Consider the following 18,933-nt stretch of genomic DNA (forward strand, 5'->3'; position numbering starts at 1 on the left):
GAATGAACAAACCATTGAAATGAAGGCAGCGGTTTCTAATCTAGCAAGGCTAGATTTAGAGGGTCTGTCAAGTCTCTGAAATAGTCCGCAAACATGTTTGTGCATATGCATTTGTGTGTTTCTCCAGGGTTTGGGTCCATAGCTTTTGTTAGAATTTCAAAACGGTCTGTGAAGCTCTCCGCCCCACTCCACCCCACCCCACATGCACACACACACACACACACACACACACACACACACACAGGATTTCTGTTGCTGGGTAGCACCTTCAAGGGAACAGTAAGGGCTTTTTAATTTCTCTGTGGGAAAAAAGCACTAATATAAGCAAATACCTAGAGAAATAGCAGTAATGTACAATTTTTAATGTATCTAAATAAGTTCAGTGACTTCTTTTTATTGAACATGATTATTTACAAGAAAACATGCAAGAGATTAAGAAATCATATTTATTTCTTCTTGGGTACAACCAGAGATGTTCCTTCAAACCTTTAAAATAAATAATCTCATCAATAAATCTTACGCACAACAGAGTATTAAAATTCCTTCTTTACTTTCACATAAAAGAGCTCAAAATAGTAATAGGTTTGGGATACAGTACAGTTCCACAAAAATGCAGGCTGATTGTGGAAACCAACATATGCTGGGAGGAAATCCTTCCTCGTAGCACGGTGCTTTCCTGCCACTCCAGAGAGAGCACATTCACGGGGATTTTAGGCACCATTTCTATTGACTGCAGTGGGGTTTCTTCACAACTAGTCTGCAACCCTCCATATAGCCAAACAATAATCTGAGAACAGCTAAATACAAATGAAAATAACTGCTGCAACTGAGGTAAACCAAACAGCTGTTTCTGTTTATTGGCACAGCGGCCCACAATATATCACGTATGTATAGCACACTAAAGTTCAAGATCCTGGGAACAGGATTATAAATGTATTTAAAGGGAGGTTTTGTTTGTTTTTACCAATGACTCTGCTGCCTCTCCTCCAAGGGAAAGGAAAGAGAATTTATTGAATAGCACCATTGTTCTAAATCTGATTGTCAAGTAGGATTTCCGTAGTAATGTTGAAGGTAATACACTGTCTTCTCTTGCCCCAGCTTCGGGTGGTGTTTTCCTCCAAGCTCCTTTGCCAGGGGTGGTTTATGGGGACAGCTGTGTGGCACTAAGCCTTTCACTGAGTTGGCCCTTTGCTAAAGGCTCGCTGACCAGCCTGAACGGTGCAGGAGGCTGGCTCGCAGAAACCAGCAGGGCCAGGGGGGCCCGGGGGGCCAGGCACGCCAGGAATTCCTGCCACCCCTGGAGGGCCTCGCTCGCCATCCCGGCCATTCCTCCCAAAGCTGGCAGGACCTGGATCGCCTGAAACACACACAAAAATGCAACATGAACAGGAGAACACTCAAGGCTGCCAACTGGCAGAAGGCACTAGACCTGCGGCCCAGCAGTGTGTACGTAGGAGCTTTTGGAAATGACGGGGGATAATGACGGATGATGATGATGATGACAAAGTTCCTTCACTGGGCTTGGGTCTCTAAAAGTGGAGGCTCTCCGTGTCCCTAACCCACATTTCCACCTGTAGGGCTGCGCTATCTATTAGGGTAGCCTCTAGCCAATACGGCTACTGAGCACTGAAAGGAGGCTAAGTCAAAATGAGACCAACTATAAGCATAACACTCACCTAGTCTATGAAAACTTATGTAAAAATGTAAAATATTTCATTAAAAATTGTTGTATTTATTACATATGATATTTTGAACACCATAGGTTAAATAAACTATATTATTAAAATGAATTACACCTGATTCTTTTGACTTTTTTAACGTGGCTACTTGAAGATTTTTTTTTCATAATCCCGAAACTGGTTTTTTTTTTTAATTTTATTAAAATTATTTCGGTGACATTGGTTAATAAAATTAAATAGGTTTCAAGTGTATAATTAATCCATCATCTGTATGTCACACTGTGTTTACCACCCAAAGTCAAACCTCCTTCTGTCACCATATGTTGACCCCCTTTACCGCCCCCCCCTTCCCTCTGGTAACCACCACACTGTTGTGTGTCTATGAGGTTTTGTTTGTCTTGTTTGTTTGTTGCTTTCAGTTTTATATCCCATATACTTTTTCCACCTGACTTATTTCAAAGACTTAAAATTACACTCAGGTGCAACTGGCATTTGCGGCTCCCAGTACATTTCTTTTGCACAACACTCCGGTAGCAGCATCCCTTATTTCTAGCAGGTGATCAATACCCAGACAGGGTAAGTACAGCTCAGTGGTGAGAACGCTGTGGAGACACACAGATGGCTCTAAGTCTAGCTCCGCCGTTTATGGATAGGGTGACATTAGCAAGCCACTCATTTCTCACTTTCTGATGGGATAATGCCTTCCTTATAATTAAATTCTATGCCTGAAAGCATCTGATAAATGGAGACTATTACTATAATTATGAGGATATTATTGATTAATATCTTTAGAAAACTGTGCAATGCACCCTACAGAGCTCCATGCCATTCTTAACAGGGGCTACACCTACAGTAACTTCACCCAAATCTCAGTTCCTCTGGGGCATTTCTTCCTTTTGTCATGTTCAAAGTTGTTTTGTTTCCCTAGCGAGGCACCCATAACTAAGAGGGATTCCTGATTTATTTTATCAAACGCTCTTCTAGCCCAATTTTCCCTCTGGCAAAGACAGAAATTTACCCTTTAGAGCTTTGGGTGATGTTGTCATTGTCATCATCATCATCACCACCACCACATAAAATACTTTCCTTTTGCCCTGCCCATGCATTGTGCTCATTTTTTATTCATTTTCCCCATGTGGTACCTGAGACTTAGGAAGGTTAAACAATTGTCCTTAATCATATAGCTAGAAAGTGTTTGAGTTAGAAATAAGGGCCCTTATCCACTACCCTAACCAAACTGTATTTCCATACCTAGTGATTTACTAACTCTGCTGAGGGTGTGTGTGTGTCTGTGTGTGGTGTTTTTTGTTTAATTCATTGGGCCTCAAGTGACCAGAAAGCAGAAAGAGGCACAATAGCCAAGAGTTAGCATTAATCCTTCTAGAGCTCTATGTCTCATAAGAAACTAACGATAGTATTTTTCTGAGGTTTGGCCCTGCAGAAATGGCCACAGGAAAAATAAATCAGCCTTCACATAACAGACTGCTGGTTTCTGGTGAACCTGACACTGGGCATTTACTCTCGAAGGTGCTCTAAAGTTATTGTGTGAGAGCTAATTTGGGAGTAAAACCACGTCACAGTTCAAGTCATTCAAGAAGTTCAGCAGCTGCATGAACAAATGTCTATAAACTACTTTTCAAGTCTTAAGAAAAAGAGAAAGCACGGATCTGAAGGGGTCTCATTCTTCTTTGCCTGGCTGCTGTGTGCATTAGCTACACCAACTGCCTGAAACGTCAGGGGCCGAGGACAATGGCATTGCCAAACATTCGAGATTTTAAAAACTGAATGTCTATGTCATTCTCTGTGCACACACTAGAGGGTAGTCATGTCACGTCGATGGGCGTCAAGCCCAGCAGAATATTCTGAAGGATCTAATACAAGCTACAGAATGAAAGGGACTATGTATGCAGACTTTAAAATTTTTTAAATAAAATAATTTAAGGTATGAAATAGGGTATTCGATATTAATCCACTGGTTACGTAAAAATGTTTATGTGCCCACAACCAAATAAAACGGCTGCAGCAATGGAAATGGGATAAATGACTACTGCTAAACTTACAGCTAAACTGAGTGCGCCCTTTGCTTTGGTTTTGTTTTTTCCACTCAACATTCACAAGCAAAGCTCACCTATGTGCAGATTTTTGCATGAGGATCCTGAATGGCCCATTCATCTAGTGTGGCCCAGCACAAAGCCAGCTCCACCCTCCACACCCAAGAAGGGAAAAGCAGCTCAGCTCACAAGTCACATATATAGGATTCCTCATTTAACTCCTTTCCCTCATGAGTTTGAATGAACACGAAGGAGGTCAGGACCCATTATTAAATATTTTTCTTTGAACTCGGAGTGCCAAGGATCTCATCGCACAGTTCGATGGCAGCAGGCAGAGAGAGTTATGCTTAATGAGACGCCCTGATCAAGTAATACTGCTAAAGGCCTCTGCTAAGGGGCTCTAGAGTCCCAGGGGTCTCTAATGTGACCCACACAGCTCTGTGAAAGAGGCAGAAAGGGAATCGTGACACTAAGTGGTTAGGGTACGTGCCGAAGCCAAATGGCTGAGGTGCTGAGGACAAACTGATCATATTACTAGCCAGCCAGCCGTCATTTTGTCTAAGTGAACCTGGATGCAGGAAGCATAAATATTTGCCTCTGTCACTAATTACCTGAGAGAACTTTGTCGGGACACTGGACCTTTGTTCTATTTCCTCAAACATAAAAAGAGTAATAATAATAATAACAGCTAAATTTGCAGAAAGTTTGCCATATGCCAGGCACTATTCTATGTGCCTTTACATGAAGTAACATATACATGGATCCTCCTAAATAACTCTATAGGTAGGTGCGGTTATAATTTCCACTATGCAGAGGAGAAACTGAAGCACTAAGAGGTAGGGTAGCTGAAACAAAGGGATGCGTACACCCTGGCAGCCTGGTTCCAGAGCCCAGACTTCTTACCTATCTGCCCTGACTACTGGCTGTAAGAAGAAACAGATGGCATATGTGAGATTTTTAAACAACAGAGCACTGCACCAAAATGGGAGTCAATGTAATGGTTGTAACAGTAAACTGTGATCCACATTGGGGGACGCAGCATTACAACCCAAAGGGCCATGTAATTCTTAACCCTGAACGAAGTGACAGACATGAAGGGGAGACAGAACTAAAACTGTGCAGAAAGAATAAAGGAATTCTGATAATTGATAGATAATGAAAGTCTTGGTTACATTTTTTCAAATATATCAGATATGTTAGCATGAAGAATGACCAATGTTCTTTATTCCACTCAGGAGGATTTGAGTCCCAAATCCAACAGAAGGTACCACAGAGAAGGTTGTGGAATATCTTGTTCTGCAGGCTCTTTCTTTTAGGTAAGATATGTATTTACCTAGAAGGTTCCAGAGAGCTTCTGCGCAGAGTAACATTGAAGGTTCCTCTGGGTCCTACAGTCCTATTACAATTATCTTTGTGAGAGACGGAAATCACATTCCTAATCACATTCCAAGCTCCACCAGGGAAATTTAAAATGGCCCAGCCTCTCAGCAGACAATTAATCAGTGAAATAATCTACTGCCAGTCAGCGCTTTGCATTTGTGATTGAAGTTGAAGAAGATTTTTTTTGGGGGGGGGGGTAGGTCTGAGGTGTTAGGAGTGGTGCTAAGAGAAGAACGGTAGCTGATTACTGTCCCCCGAGAGCAGGAGCGAAAAGCTGCAGGGGCTTCCCTAGGGTCCCGCTGTGCCCCTGCTCTCCTTCATCTACCTCAGAAAGCAAAGGTAGATTTGTTATATCGATGACAGTAATAATCACCAACATTTCTTGAGCACTTACTACGGCCAGAAATGTTCCTAATCACTTTACATGGACAGAGTTCTCAGAATTATGCTATCACAAATATACTATTGTCACTATCTCATAAATGGGGATATTGAGGCACAGAGCAATTAAGTAAATTGCCCCATGTCATAAAAGTAGTGAGAGGCAGACTCAAGACTGGAGTCCAGGATGCCTGAACTGTGGAGCCCACACTCCCAACAGCCCACTTTCAGTGTACTAGCTTTAGAGGAGGGATGATCCCAAAAGCTGTTGTTCAGAAACTTGATGAATTTGGGAAAGTGCTTATTTATGCACGGACGAGAGAATGAGAGCTGACCTAAAATCCAAAGCCCTGGCCTGTGCCTTGAAGCGTGATAAATATGGCCTCTTTGCGTCTGTGTGCTTTTGAAAGTTAGCCTTCATTTTTAAAAAATAATGTCAAGTATCTTCTCAATGAAAATATAACAGAAGCACAGGAAAAGCAAGACTAGGATTTCAGAGGGGAACCAGGAAGGGAGGGGCAAGGACTGGCAAAGGCAGAAAGGAAAAGGGCAGGTCTCAGGAGTCCCGAGAAAGGGGGCCCATAACATTTTTTAACAAATCAAATTTAAGTATTAAATCCAAGACCAACTGTAACAAATTAATTTTTTTTTCATAAGAGAGACAAGATGACAGCCAGGGAGAGCTGCCGACGGTGAGCTTGCCCTACCTTACCATTTTGCCTGTACACTGATGTCTCGTGTGCTAAAAAGCAAATCAGCCAAGCCCTGTTTTGGTAGAACAATGGTCCAGGAGCCCCTGTAAAACCCTTGCAGTAGACTCCTAGTGGGCTACTGCACGTGGGGGGTCGTGCGCCCCTGGTGGCAGCCCCAGACACTGCAATACTGAGCTAGCCTTCCTCAATCTTCCGATTTTTAAGCTTAAAATGTTTTTTTCCAACAGACTTTTTGAAAGAGTCACCAGAAACCATAATATATTTTTCTTTATATTTCTGTTAATCCTCACCTGAGGGCATTTTTCCATTGATTTTTAGAGAGAGTGGAAGGGAGGGAGGGGGTAGAGAGAGAAAGGGAGAGGGAGAGAGGCAAACGTCGATGTGAGAGAGACACATTGGTTGCCTCCTGCACCTGTCCCCAACTGGGGCTGGGCATTGAACCTGCAACCAGCATATGTGCCTTTGACCAGGAATCGAACCCGTGACCCTTCCGTACTCTGGCCAATGTTCTAGTCACTGAGCCACACCAGCCAGGACAATATATTTTTGTTAGAGGAAAATCTTGCCAATAGTGCAAGTCGCTGTTCCAACAACTGTTAAGTGATTTGTCAACAAAATGGGAGGAGAAATTATAAAGTTATCCTGTATGTATTTGGATAATTAAATAAATTGTAATGGTGGTATTTTGTCAGCTTTAAAACCTCATATTGCTACCATTGATAAAGGAGAAAAGCACTCAGTAAATTCTATTTCTAGTTTCTCTCTTCTAAACATCTATCAATGAATCAAGACTTACCTAAAATATTCTACTCTTGGTCCCATTTAGCTCCACCCAGATTCTTTCCCTTTCCAGTCACAAAAAATATATCAATTTGTGAAAACATCTTGACAGGCCCACAGTTTTAGAGAAGCAGTATTTCAGCTATCTCCAAATGCGTTTATATTTTTTAAACGTATTTTAATGAGAAAGCTATCCCCAGGAGCAATGAAATGTATAATTAGAAAGCAATGATGTTTGGGGCTGCAATTATAGCCATGATTGAATATGTAAGCCTGTGGCAGAATTAGAACATGATTATTTCTTCTTCTAACTTTCCCCTAAAACAAGTTTTGCAAATCCATTGTGGAATCATGTGCCATCCTTTCTCTGCACAACTCTTCTGACCTCAACCCTCCTCAGCTCCAGGGTTTGGGAACCTTCCTGAGCAGCAATAAAAGAGTGCTGTAAGGCAGCCAGTCATTCATGCTCAAGCTGACTGGCCTTCGATCCTGCTATGCTGCTTTCGTGGCTGGGCCTGTAAGTCATTTCCCAGTGGATGACTGTGTTGCAGCCTGGACTCCGGGGGACAGAGTAGCCAGTGTGTAAAGAGAGAACAGATGCCCAGTGAGAGAATCCAGCCTCTCACACACAGGCTGCTTTGTCCCCTCAGTTGACACAGCAGTGATATGTGGCTTGTGCGTGGCTCTTTGTGGCTATGGGTAGGAACGTTCAGGTTTATGTATTTATTTATTTTTTGGATATGGATTTCTGGAGAGTCAGGATGTTTGAAACAGGAGCTTTTCAAATAAAATTTTAGTTACTCTACATGCAACATGAATAGTTTGAAAACTTGGATGGATTTTCCTGTTGCTCTGACTTTTTAGTTAAAACTTTTTAAAAAAACAGGAAACTATCAACTGAGCTTGAAATGGAGAGGAACCCATTCCTTCAGAATTTTATAAGTGCATGTGGCTGGGCCAACAATTTTTTAAAGCATCTATTAAAAAATAGTATTTCAAGTCCTGACATATTTTCTCACAAAGAACACAGATGTGATTTAGAGATCATTTAACTCTTCATTAAAGTTGGTCTGGAAAAAGTGATGCCAGTCATTCTTGAGTATCACAAGATATGCTTAAGTAATTAAAGAGCAATTCTATAAAATATTATCCAGTTCAGCCTACCCACTTGCTACCAACTTCAACTTCATCCTTCCGTACAGCACACTTACCTGGGAGACCTGTAGCTCCGGGCAAACCCTTGGGACCTCTTCCTGGGGGGCCACGTTCCCCTTTTTCTCCCAAGTCACCTAGGTGCATTTAGTTAGAGAAATGATGTTATTTTTCTATATACCTATAAAAATAAAGTTATGTTATTTTAAACTTTAAGCAAAGCCCAAATTCTGAAACCAAAAGGTCCTAAAGTTGCCACAAACTAGATTGTAGCAAGACAAATATCAAGTTAGTTATAATAATAGATCTAAGGGGGGAAATCAAATAATCATAGTCATAGATGCTAAAAAAGACATTTGAAAGAATTGAACACACATGCCTGATGCAACAGCCAATAAAATACGGATCAATGGTTACCTCCTAAACATGAAAAAATGTACCTTTCACCCCAAAAGCTAGCATGATGCTTAATGGGAAACATGATACATTGTTCCACCAAAGTGAGAACATTATAAGGATGGCCACTTTATCACTATTATTTATTATTTGGTTTGAGGAGTTAAAACCATCTGTTTTCAGGTGATATGAGTATATGTCTTAAATCCTAGAAAATGAACTCAAAATCTACTTCCAACAATAACCTAATTCAGTAAAACAGCAAGATGCAGAATTAACATATGGAAGTCAATAATTTTCAGATATATAAACAACAACCAGTCATGAGTAGTGAAAAAAGATACCAGTTATAATAGCTATTAAAATAATCAATATTAGCAATAAGTTTAATCAGAAATATGAAAATCCGACATGGAAAAAAACCTTAACATTTCTAAAGGACACAAAAAGACTGGGAAAATGTTCTTATATGGAACGACATCATCATAAAAAGCTGTCAGTTCTCCCTCAGCTGAATTTTCATCATGATCCCAATTAAAATACAGATTTTTTTTTTTTTAACCAGAGAGGTGATTCTGAAGTTTGTGTAGAAAAACACATAAACCAGAACAGCCATAAGAGCTCCAAAAAGAAAGGCAACTCAAGGGGGATTAATCCTACCAAATATTAAACCATTAAAACATTGGGGGGCTGGTGCATGAGTAGACAGACCAGTGAAACAGAATAGAAAGTCTAAAAACAGGCCCAAATACACACAGGAATTTGATTTGTAAAAGGTGGCATCTTAAAGTGGGAAAAAGTTGAACAATTCAATAAATAGTGTTACAAAAGTGGGTAGCCTACTTGAAATAAAAAATGCTGGATCTATTCCTTACACCACAATCTGGGATAAATTGCAAATGTGTCAAATATTTTAAATGTAATTTAAGAACCAGAAGAAAACAAGAGAGAATTACTTTACAACCTCAGATTCAAGGTGGCCTTTCTATTATGATATGAAGAGTTCTAACTCTAATATGAAGAGTTCCTGAAATCAATACAAAAGAGCCAACAACGCAATAAAAAAATAAGCAGAATACATGAGCAAGAAAATTAGTAAAAGGAAATAAAAATGGCTCTTAAATATATTCTAAAATTCCCTGACCTCTCTCATAACAGAATTAAGGTAAACTTAGAATAACAAGAATGCTATTTTACCTATATGATCAGCAAAAATTCCAAAGTTCAATTAAACATGTGCTAGCAAATCTGTGGAAAAATACACTATTACACATTGCTGATAAGAGTGTAAACTGGTACAGTCTCTTAGAAGGTAATACCTATCAAAGTTACAAATGGAAGTACCATTTTACCCAGCAAGTCCACTTCTAGGAATTTATCCTAAAGATATAGAGCTTATGTTGATATTTGTACAAAAATGAAACCTATGCAGTGGTGCTCACTGCAACCTTACTGTAATAGCAGAAGATTGAAAACAATCTAAGTGCCCATTAAAGGGTTAGGTACATTATAATACTTCCACAGAATGGAATACTATGCAGCTGTGAAGAGGAATCAGGAATCTCTTCGAAATGATCTCCAAGCCATTGATAAATGAAAAACACAAGGTCCAGATCACTTAGTACAGGACAATATGATTTGTTTTTTGAAAACTCTAGGGAAAATTTACTGTATTCATATATCCATACATATCATGTAAGTAAGAATGTCTAAGAAATTAACAACAGCGATGACCTAATGGGAAGAATAAAAAACCCTCAGCAAATGTGAGACAGGAGTGGCAGAAAAACTCTTTACTAAATATCTTTTTATACATTTTAAAATTCTTGAATAATGTAAATTTAGTACTGCCAAAAATAAATTAATGAATTTCCAAAATTTAAGGTGTGCTGTCAAAAGTGCCTACATTTTACTATGGACTTATTATTTACAGGGAATATGCTTTGGATTGAAACCAACCATGTGTACTTGCAAGACAATTGATTAAATTTAGGGAATCAGCAGTCACAGAACAAAGCTGCATTAATTATCCTGGCCCCTGCAGAGACCAAACCCAGAAGCTTGGCCTCATTAACAAAGCGCACTAATACCCTGCTCAACTGTCCTAAATGACTTCTACTGCTCCCAGTACAAGGCATTATTCTGCTATCTCATTAATCTAGTATTATATTATTTTCTACACTTTTAGAAAATGCAATGGTATTTTGTAACAAATTCTATACATAATCATTTTCCCCAAACATCTGTAACAGCCCAACCTCATTCAATATTGAATCTTTGTTATAATTTAAAAAACAAAGGCATGCACACAACAAAAATAGGAAGCATATCTGTACAAGCATCGATACATTAGTCAAATAGTCTCTCATTATGAAGGAATGTTTAAATAGTTATATTTTTTATTTTAACTGTGAATGCCCTTATGTGGATATTTTTATGATGAATCAACTACACTTTCAAAACAATTTAAATTTATATAAATACTGTGTAAGGATACAGAGCTCAGGATGAACTCATATTCACATAAGCTAGTTTTTTTCATATTCATCATCAATCTAGCCTTATTGTATTAGGAAGATATGACAATTGGCATTTTTAAAACTAACAGCTGAAGCACTCTTGTTAACTTAGCAATTTAAATGTCAGAGCACTGCAATTCTGGAGACTGGCAATGAGAAGAGTATCTTTAAATGTGCCATATTTTTTATACATGAGATGAAGATTATAAATTAAAATGCAACTTTCACACAGATAGTGGAAGTTAAACACTTTCAGCATGAAGCCATGACAACTTGAAAATGTTGCTTGCAAGGAGGAAGACTGCTGCCTTAGTTGTGATGCTGTATTCTGGTTATCGGTAATAGTGATATGTTAACAGTAGGAAAACAAATTTCAGATGGGCTCCAAGACAGCCACGCTGCCGACTGCCGCTCCACAGCCTGGTTCTGTTTATCACCAGGGTTAATCTACTTCTTCAACCCTGGTTGTGCTTCTTTAGAGACGTTCAAAAAGCAGCTCAAGGAACTAAAGGCCCACCTGTTGGCCTCTTATGTCAGAAAATACATATAAAATCAGCTTTATATAAGGGATGAAGGAAAATATTCAATTTAAGTAGAAAAGCAGCTCATTATAAACAGAGTGGCTAAAACGAAATAAATTCTCATCGCTCCATAGTTGCTATTTATTTCATTTATTTGAAAGCTAATTTTTTTATTGATTTGAGAGAGAGAGGAAGGGAGAAAGAGACAGAAAGAGAGAGAGAAGTATGGATCCACTGCTCCACCTATCCATGCATTCATGTGTCCTGACCAGGGATCAAACCCACAACCTTGGCATTTCAGGGTGATGCTCTAACCAACTGAGCTACCTGGCCAGGGACTGAAAGCTATAACTGATGACTTGACTTCATGTGAGCAGTTTAGTATTTTTAAAAGTGTTAGTCACAATTATGACTGTACTTTCTCAAGCCTTCGCTCACATATTGACATGTCTGACTCACACTGAAATATCTGAACGAATATACAGCTCTGCTCATAAGGACTTAAAATTAATCCACATAGTGAGCATTCAAAGATGGTATTTATGACACGAAAGAATGACTTAATACTAAGCAAAGTGAACATAGGTGGGTTAGATGTCTGTCTTGCTCTTGCTTGAGTGCACACATAAAATATATACAGTGCATGGGCCTCAGCCCTAACATGTTTAAGATTGTATGAAACTATAAAACGTGGATGAAAAACAAAACAAATATATATATATTTATATATATATATAAATGACTTGAGCTTTGAGTATGACTTGAGGCCCATTTCTACTAGCTCCCATTGAAAATGTTCCACTGTGTTTTTCAGAGTAATTTTTCAGGAGGAAAACAGTGATTTAATTAAGCACAGCCTGAACTGTTCAAAGCTTTAGTAAAACATATTTCTTTGTTATGTGACAATTTCTCTAGAAGAAGTATCTCAAAATGACAATATGGCAGAGCAACTCTCATACCATCCCTTCTTTATTGGGCCTGGGGAAAAGGCAACAGGTGACAATGACATACATCTCTTCTCTAATGGGCTAAACATTTATGTCTCAAATGGCGAATGTTTATTTTCAGGGAAAATTTGATCTGTAGCCTTTGGATGGCAAAATACTATGTGTTTTCTATTAAATGCTATTGGTAGGAAAAGAAGGGTCAAGTCCAGTGGCCTAGAATCATACATTTCCAAATGTGTGACAGCACTGATTGATAAAGAAAATCTGATTACTTTTTTCTGCACACATCCCAAATTTTAAGAAATAAAACCAAAAAAAAAATATGCTGCTTTAAAGGAAGCCAATGACAAGAAAGGGATAGGGGGGTCTGGGGAGAGAAAGCCTATTGGAAAAAAGAAAAGAACTGTATCACTTCTACACTACAGACTATGTCATAAGTACTGAAGGAAAATCAAGGGAAAGCCCTTATATGATCAAGCTATGCTTGACAAGTGGACTTAGTGGTAGAGACATTTTTGAGGTTCCAAATATAGAAATATACCTTTCTCCCCCTCAAAATTAGGTTTATCTGCCTAGGACCAACCCAGCCCAACCCAGCCACAATTCAATGCTGTTAAGAGCTTCCCAGAAAGTTTCTTGAACATTTCATCTTTGTTTCCAGTGGTACTCAGCTCTGGTTGCACATTAAAATCACCTGGGATGTATTTTTAAATCTCAGTGTCCAGACCAATTAAATCAGAATCTCTGGGAATGGGACTCAGACATGAGTCATTCTTAAAGATCCTCAGGGGGTCCCGGTGTGCAGTCCAGACTGAGGAATGCAGCTTTAGGCTGACTCTCCTAATGCAGTAAGTCAACAGTTTCACTTCTTAAAGGACTCATATGAAACTTGAGGAGAGTTCAGTTACTAACTCAAAGTTAAGCTCTATCCATATCTGGAGACTTCTTTTTATCCAAGGACAATAGAGCTGTGATTTCTATAGTCCCTACAAGGTGTCCCTTTTCAGCAGGAAAATGGGACAAGTGCATTTAGCTGTATAGGAATCATCTAGCTGCTTATGTTAGAGGACAACCTGCTGGGCCTCACCTCCAGAGCTCCTGAACAGTGGGTCTGGGGTGGGCTGGAGAAAACCTGCATTCCTAACAAGGTCCCTGGTGATGCCGATGCTCCTGGGGCCTCTCTTTCAGAACCACCATCTGAAGTGAACTCCCGAGAGCTAAGGAGTGACGATAGGCTTTGGCACAACAGAGCCAACTAAGTCAACAATCACCCAAAGCAGTGGGATTTCTTAGAAATGGTTTACAGAGTGAACTGGAACTAATGATAGAGAAAGCACCTAGGGCATGAGTTCCTAAACTACGAGCTGAAAGCAGGACAGAGATGAATGTCTACATGCTTTTCTCAGAGGAAATTTTTCTCCAGCTCTCTTTAAGGTGAACTCTGAGTTCGCTCCATCTGATTATGTCCAGGCTCTGAAAGCTCTGAAATGGTGCCAGGCTTACAAGAGGCCCCAATTAGGGCTCATTTGTTAACATGCACATGCCAAAAAAAAAAATGTAATTAACAAAATTATCCCCACTGAGGGTATAGTTAGCCAGATGCATCAGCAATTCATTTATAGATCTAAAAAGGCAGCTTGCTTGCCCTCTGACCATTCCCACCATAATATTTAATCCTAATTGGAGCACCACCATTTTAAAAATAAAAGTCCCTCTCTTGTTTTTGATGCCACGCTTTGCTGAAGTTCCCCAGAGAGCTGTCAGTCACTCATCAGGATATACAGACTCCTTTCCTTACCTAGTCCTCTCTGTGAATGATCCAGGGCACACACACCCCAGGCTGACAAACTTACCTCAACTAGCAAATGCCATCTGAGGCAATCAGTCCTCCTGCAAGTCCTATTTAATACCTAACACACAACCCTATTTTTCTGAAAAATACTGGATGCAAAGGCTTAAAGTGCATTAAGTAGAAGGGGAAGAAACAGACTCTCATACTCCCTCACATGTTAAAGAAGGAATACAGTGAGATTGTACTTCAGAGCTAGAAAAAAAAATCCATCAAAACCAAATATCCAATGTGACTTTTTAGAAGAAGGGAGTGGCCGCTTCAACTCATGATGTAATTTTTCTTAGGTCCCGCTAATAAATTTTGTCAGTTTAAGTATCAGATACAAATATCCTAAGTCTGGTTGTCATCTTAGAAGACTTCTACAATAATTTTAGGTCTGAAAAAAATAAACAGCGAATGAGCCTTTATTAGTCCTGTGGAGTTTATTTTGAACTATGATTGCGGCAGAGTACAACTGGAAAAGATCAGTGCTGAAAGCCAAGGGACCTTAATGCTAGGGTTTAGTCTACTGTTGTCGTAGAGCAACGTCAAGAGAATACCATATAACAGTTTTCTAATCTTTACCATCAACATTGCAAAAGACAATAATACATCGTATCTCACAGAATACCTGGAGCTTGGTAGGACCTACGAACACACCTGAAAAAGTACAGGGTGAGTTCCTTGGTTCCACCTGGGCAGAAAGCCTTACCTTTAGGCCCCCTCAAACCAAGAGCACCAGGGGGGCCTTTAATGCCTGGGAGGCCACGAAGTCCCATCTGGCCTGGGAAGCCGTTCTCTCCAGGAGGCCCTGGGGGCCCGGGTGGACCAGGCCTCCCAGGGAGGCCAGAGGCTCCAGAGTCTGGACGCTTGAGACTCGCAGCCATCTCAGCAAGATGCTCTAAATGATAATAAACAAAACAGAGCAGAAAAGTCAGAAACGTGAAAGTGATACAAATGAAAAGAGAGGTATTTCCAGTGCCTTTTTAAAGAATGTGTCACCAGAACTTCTAAATTGGTGGTGAGAAGAGAATCAAGTTGGATCATTTTCCCGTGGTCTTTGCCAAGACGCCTCACTGGGGCTGTTTTATTCAGCTCTCCCTGGATATATTTGGCCCTGCTGTTGTGAGGCCAGGGGCGAGGAGATGGGGCTAAAAAGCACTAAACGGCAGGGCTTCAGGTGAGTGGAGTTCTAAGAGGAGTATGTCATCTGAATCCTGACTTGTTATCAGAGAACCCAGGATGGGAAGAGAATGGGTTTCTTCACATGGGTAGAAGCAGGTGTCCAGAGCTCTTCAAAAGCCAAGGACGATGTCCAGAATTAGTATCAGGACACCATTTGAGACCAGGCCTCACATGCTTAGTTGGAAGACACTCAGTAACTTGAAATACTCTGAGAATTCATGACTTCTTATGAATCCTCCTCAGAAGTTTTTTTCATGCTTGGAATAGACAATAAATATTAAAAATAGCCTGCTTCCTGGGAATGGTCACAGTCTGTCTTAAAATTAATAACTGTGTGGGCTTTTGCAGGAACCATTAAATAGATTAAGAATCATCCACTAAAGCCATAGGGAACAAGACAATTTCCCCATTAAGATACTCTAAGGTAAATATTCTAATATAATATATTTTCAAGCTTTAGGGTGTGAAGGAGAATATGAATTGGAAACACATTTCTAACCAACATTTTAAAATTGTTTCAGTCCGAGTATTCCAAGTGTGCCTTACGTAAGTAAGAGTTAACATAAAATCACAATTTTCTAGATGTGTGATGTTTAAAATTGAAGTATCCTTTCAAGAGAAAATGTCTGCAATGAAGCGACTTATATTGGTTTTCAAATGCAGAGGTGACAGTTTCATTATGGAAAACTCTACAAGTCTACGAGACAAATTAGACGATCTTACGAGCATACAAAGAAGAATATGTCTTTCTGCCAGGAGTGATTTCAACCAGAGTAAGATAGTTATTTGTTAGAAGGCCCCAGGGTTACGGGATCTCCTCCCAGGAGGATTTGCACATGTCCATTTTCAGTGTGGTTTCAGAACTAGACCGATTCTGAACAGGTATGGCAACCGCAATTGCCATAGCTACAGATCAATTTAGATGAAGGTTAACAAATGTGAACATTTATCACCATTTTTGTAAATACCAGTTATCGATTTTCAATAAAAGTGGTAAATGAGTAGCCATAATGTCCTTATGCTTCTTAGGGGCATGGAGTCTGTCACTTCTCATATAATCTACAGGAAGACCCTCGGTCAGTGCTGGGCACTCACAGAGTGGTAGGCAGGGCGTTGAAGAAGGGAGAGATACTTGATAATTGTTTCAAAGGAAAAACAAGTGTGTGTGTGTGTGTGTGTGTGATGTGTATACTTTGTGGTAAATTAACACCCTTGGCCAAAAAACAAACAAAAAACAGACTAATACAGAAAGGTAACATTTTTCTTTTTCTTTGAGGCTATAAGCTATTGTAATGACAACAAATTGGATAAAATGGAATTGACATTAGTATTACTCAAAATGTCCCTCTTTTAAAGCATATAAAAATCAAGCCATTATGCTTTATTTACCTTGCATGACTCTCATGCAAACCTGCTTAATGTGCTGATCTGTCGGTGCTCTACCCTGGGGCAGAAAAGAAAAAGGCAGTTTGTACACGAAACCATAAACAGGACATTATTACATGGTAAACTGACGGACTCGGCAGGGAACAAGTGGCTGGATTTACAACAGGGCAACTGCCCACACTGCTCAGGAGCGATGTCTGGCCTAGCCAGGCTGCCCTGACCCCTTGTGCTGTGGGATGGAGTCTCCACAAAATAACCATGAGGACTGCCCACCACTCACTGGAGGGCCCTGGATCCCAGGCAGGCCGGTGGCACCCTGTTCTCCCTGCACGCCTCGTGGTCCAGGTGGTCCTTTCGGTCCTTCCACTCCAGGAAGCCCCCTACCGCCTTCAGGCCCCCTCAAGCCAGGCTCCCCGGGGTTGCCCATCTAGAACAAAGAGGCACACGATGAAACCAGGACTAAACACAAGTCATTGTCTGACTAATATTGTTACAATATTAACACACAAACTTTGAGGTTTACTACATTCTCTTTGCTAAGAGGTATTGTTCAGAGGTGACAAAGCTTCAATGTAACTGCACAAAAACACCCCAATCTCTTAGAATTCCAGTTCAAGTAACCTTTTAAATAATCTTTCTTTTTTGTATAGTTATTATCTCAAAATGTTAATTGAAATAATACATTTTAAAAACTGCATTCTTTATACTTTAAGCCACTTGCTAAGAGTAAGTTAGCTTTTAATAAGGCTTGTTAACTTTTTCTGGCCACAAAAAGGTCACAGAGTTCTTATAGGACATGTTAGTTTGTATATCACCAATACAGAAAGCATAAAATAATCATATTTCTAAGAACATAATGTATTTAGCTTTTATTACATTCTTTAGAGAATATGAAAATGCCAGATGAATCCAGGAATTATAAAACACTAACATGAACTAAATCAATACATTTAAAACACCACATTTAAAATGCTGTGTTTAAAATCAATGCATTTAAAATACTGAAAGAGGAAGTCCATAATTTAACTATTGAAAAGTTAAAATTCTAAATATTAAAGAAGTTAGAAATAAACAGTTACTTTAGCACAAAAGCATATACACATTACAATTTTTTTTTCTGAAAGCAGACCACTGAAAGCATTTAAAAGAGTCCTCACGTACAATAACTGCTCGAAAGAGACTAAATTAATTCGCTTTTTGTTAAACTACTTCTGGTGGAATTTGTGGCACAGCAGTTACAATGTACTGTTGTTTATAGAATAAGAATGAAAAGATAAAAGAACAGGAGGCAGCAAGGGACGCAAGAGTTCAAGATAGGAATGCTCATAAAGCAACTGAATCCTGCTTCCTTTTCATATGCAACATTTATCTAGAAAGAGCTTTTTGAAACAGTCAAATATTTCAAACTGAAGGGAAGAAGGCAATGAAGCAATGCTTTCACTAAACACATCTAAACAAAGCTCAGCAAGTGTGCTTTTCCCAATCTCTCTCTATGGGGGGGAAATTGATATTCATCTAAGTCAATCTGTCAAAATTGCTCCTATGAAGAAATTACGGCTTAAAAGACCTCCCGAAAGACAGTGTCAACAGGGAGAACTAAGGATGTACAATGGAAGGCCTGGGAGTTGTCAGGTGGCTAGAGTGCAAAACTGTAACAGCTTCTAAAGCAGCCCAGAGGAGAAGCCAAAAGGAATTCAGAAATGCACTGAAGAACTGGCAGAAAACAAAGGAGACTGAATCAGTGTATTATCTTGCCTGCAGTGCTGAAATATTGCTAGAACAAGGGACAAGAAATTTTTGGTGAAAAGATCAAGGGCCAACATGGCCAGGACATCATGAGCACCCTAAATCTTTGGGGAGAAATTCCTCAGTTGAGGAGAGGTATACTAAAGTAGAAACAGACTTCACCTACTATCAAGTTTGTCTATGCTGAAATCACTGAGGACAGCAAAAGTCGTCCTGCTAGTAACTATTTCCCCTAATTCTGGGACAGAACACTACAATTTCATCAG

At 39.6% G+C, this 18,933-nt stretch overlaps 1 protein-coding gene across 1 annotated transcript in view; it reads right to left on the reverse strand.

Annotated features, from left to right (window-relative positions):
- Positions 1-357: 357 nt before the first annotated feature.
- Positions 358-18,933, reverse strand: part of COL9A1 (collagen type IX alpha 1 chain) — a 77,725-nt gene continuing 59,149 nt past the window's right edge. The window contains exons 33-37 of the mRNA XM_016195553.2: positions 17,202-17,348; positions 16,925-16,979; positions 15,063-15,251; positions 8,196-8,273; positions 358-1,357 (exon numbers count right to left, since the gene is read on the reverse strand). Of these exons, the coding sequence (XP_016051039.1) occupies positions 1,173-1,357; positions 8,196-8,273; positions 15,063-15,251; positions 16,925-16,979; positions 17,202-17,348 (654 nt within the window). The 3' untranslated portion in view covers positions 358-1,172. The remainder of the gene's footprint in view (positions 1,358-8,195; positions 8,274-15,062; positions 15,252-16,924; positions 16,980-17,201; positions 17,349-18,933) is intronic.

Source organism: Miniopterus natalensis, chromosome 5 (assembly GCF_054644295.1).
Source record: "Miniopterus natalensis isolate mMinNat1 chromosome 5, mMinNat1.hap1, whole genome shotgun sequence".
NCBI lineage: Eukaryota > Metazoa > Chordata > Mammalia > Chiroptera > Miniopteridae > Miniopterus > Miniopterus natalensis.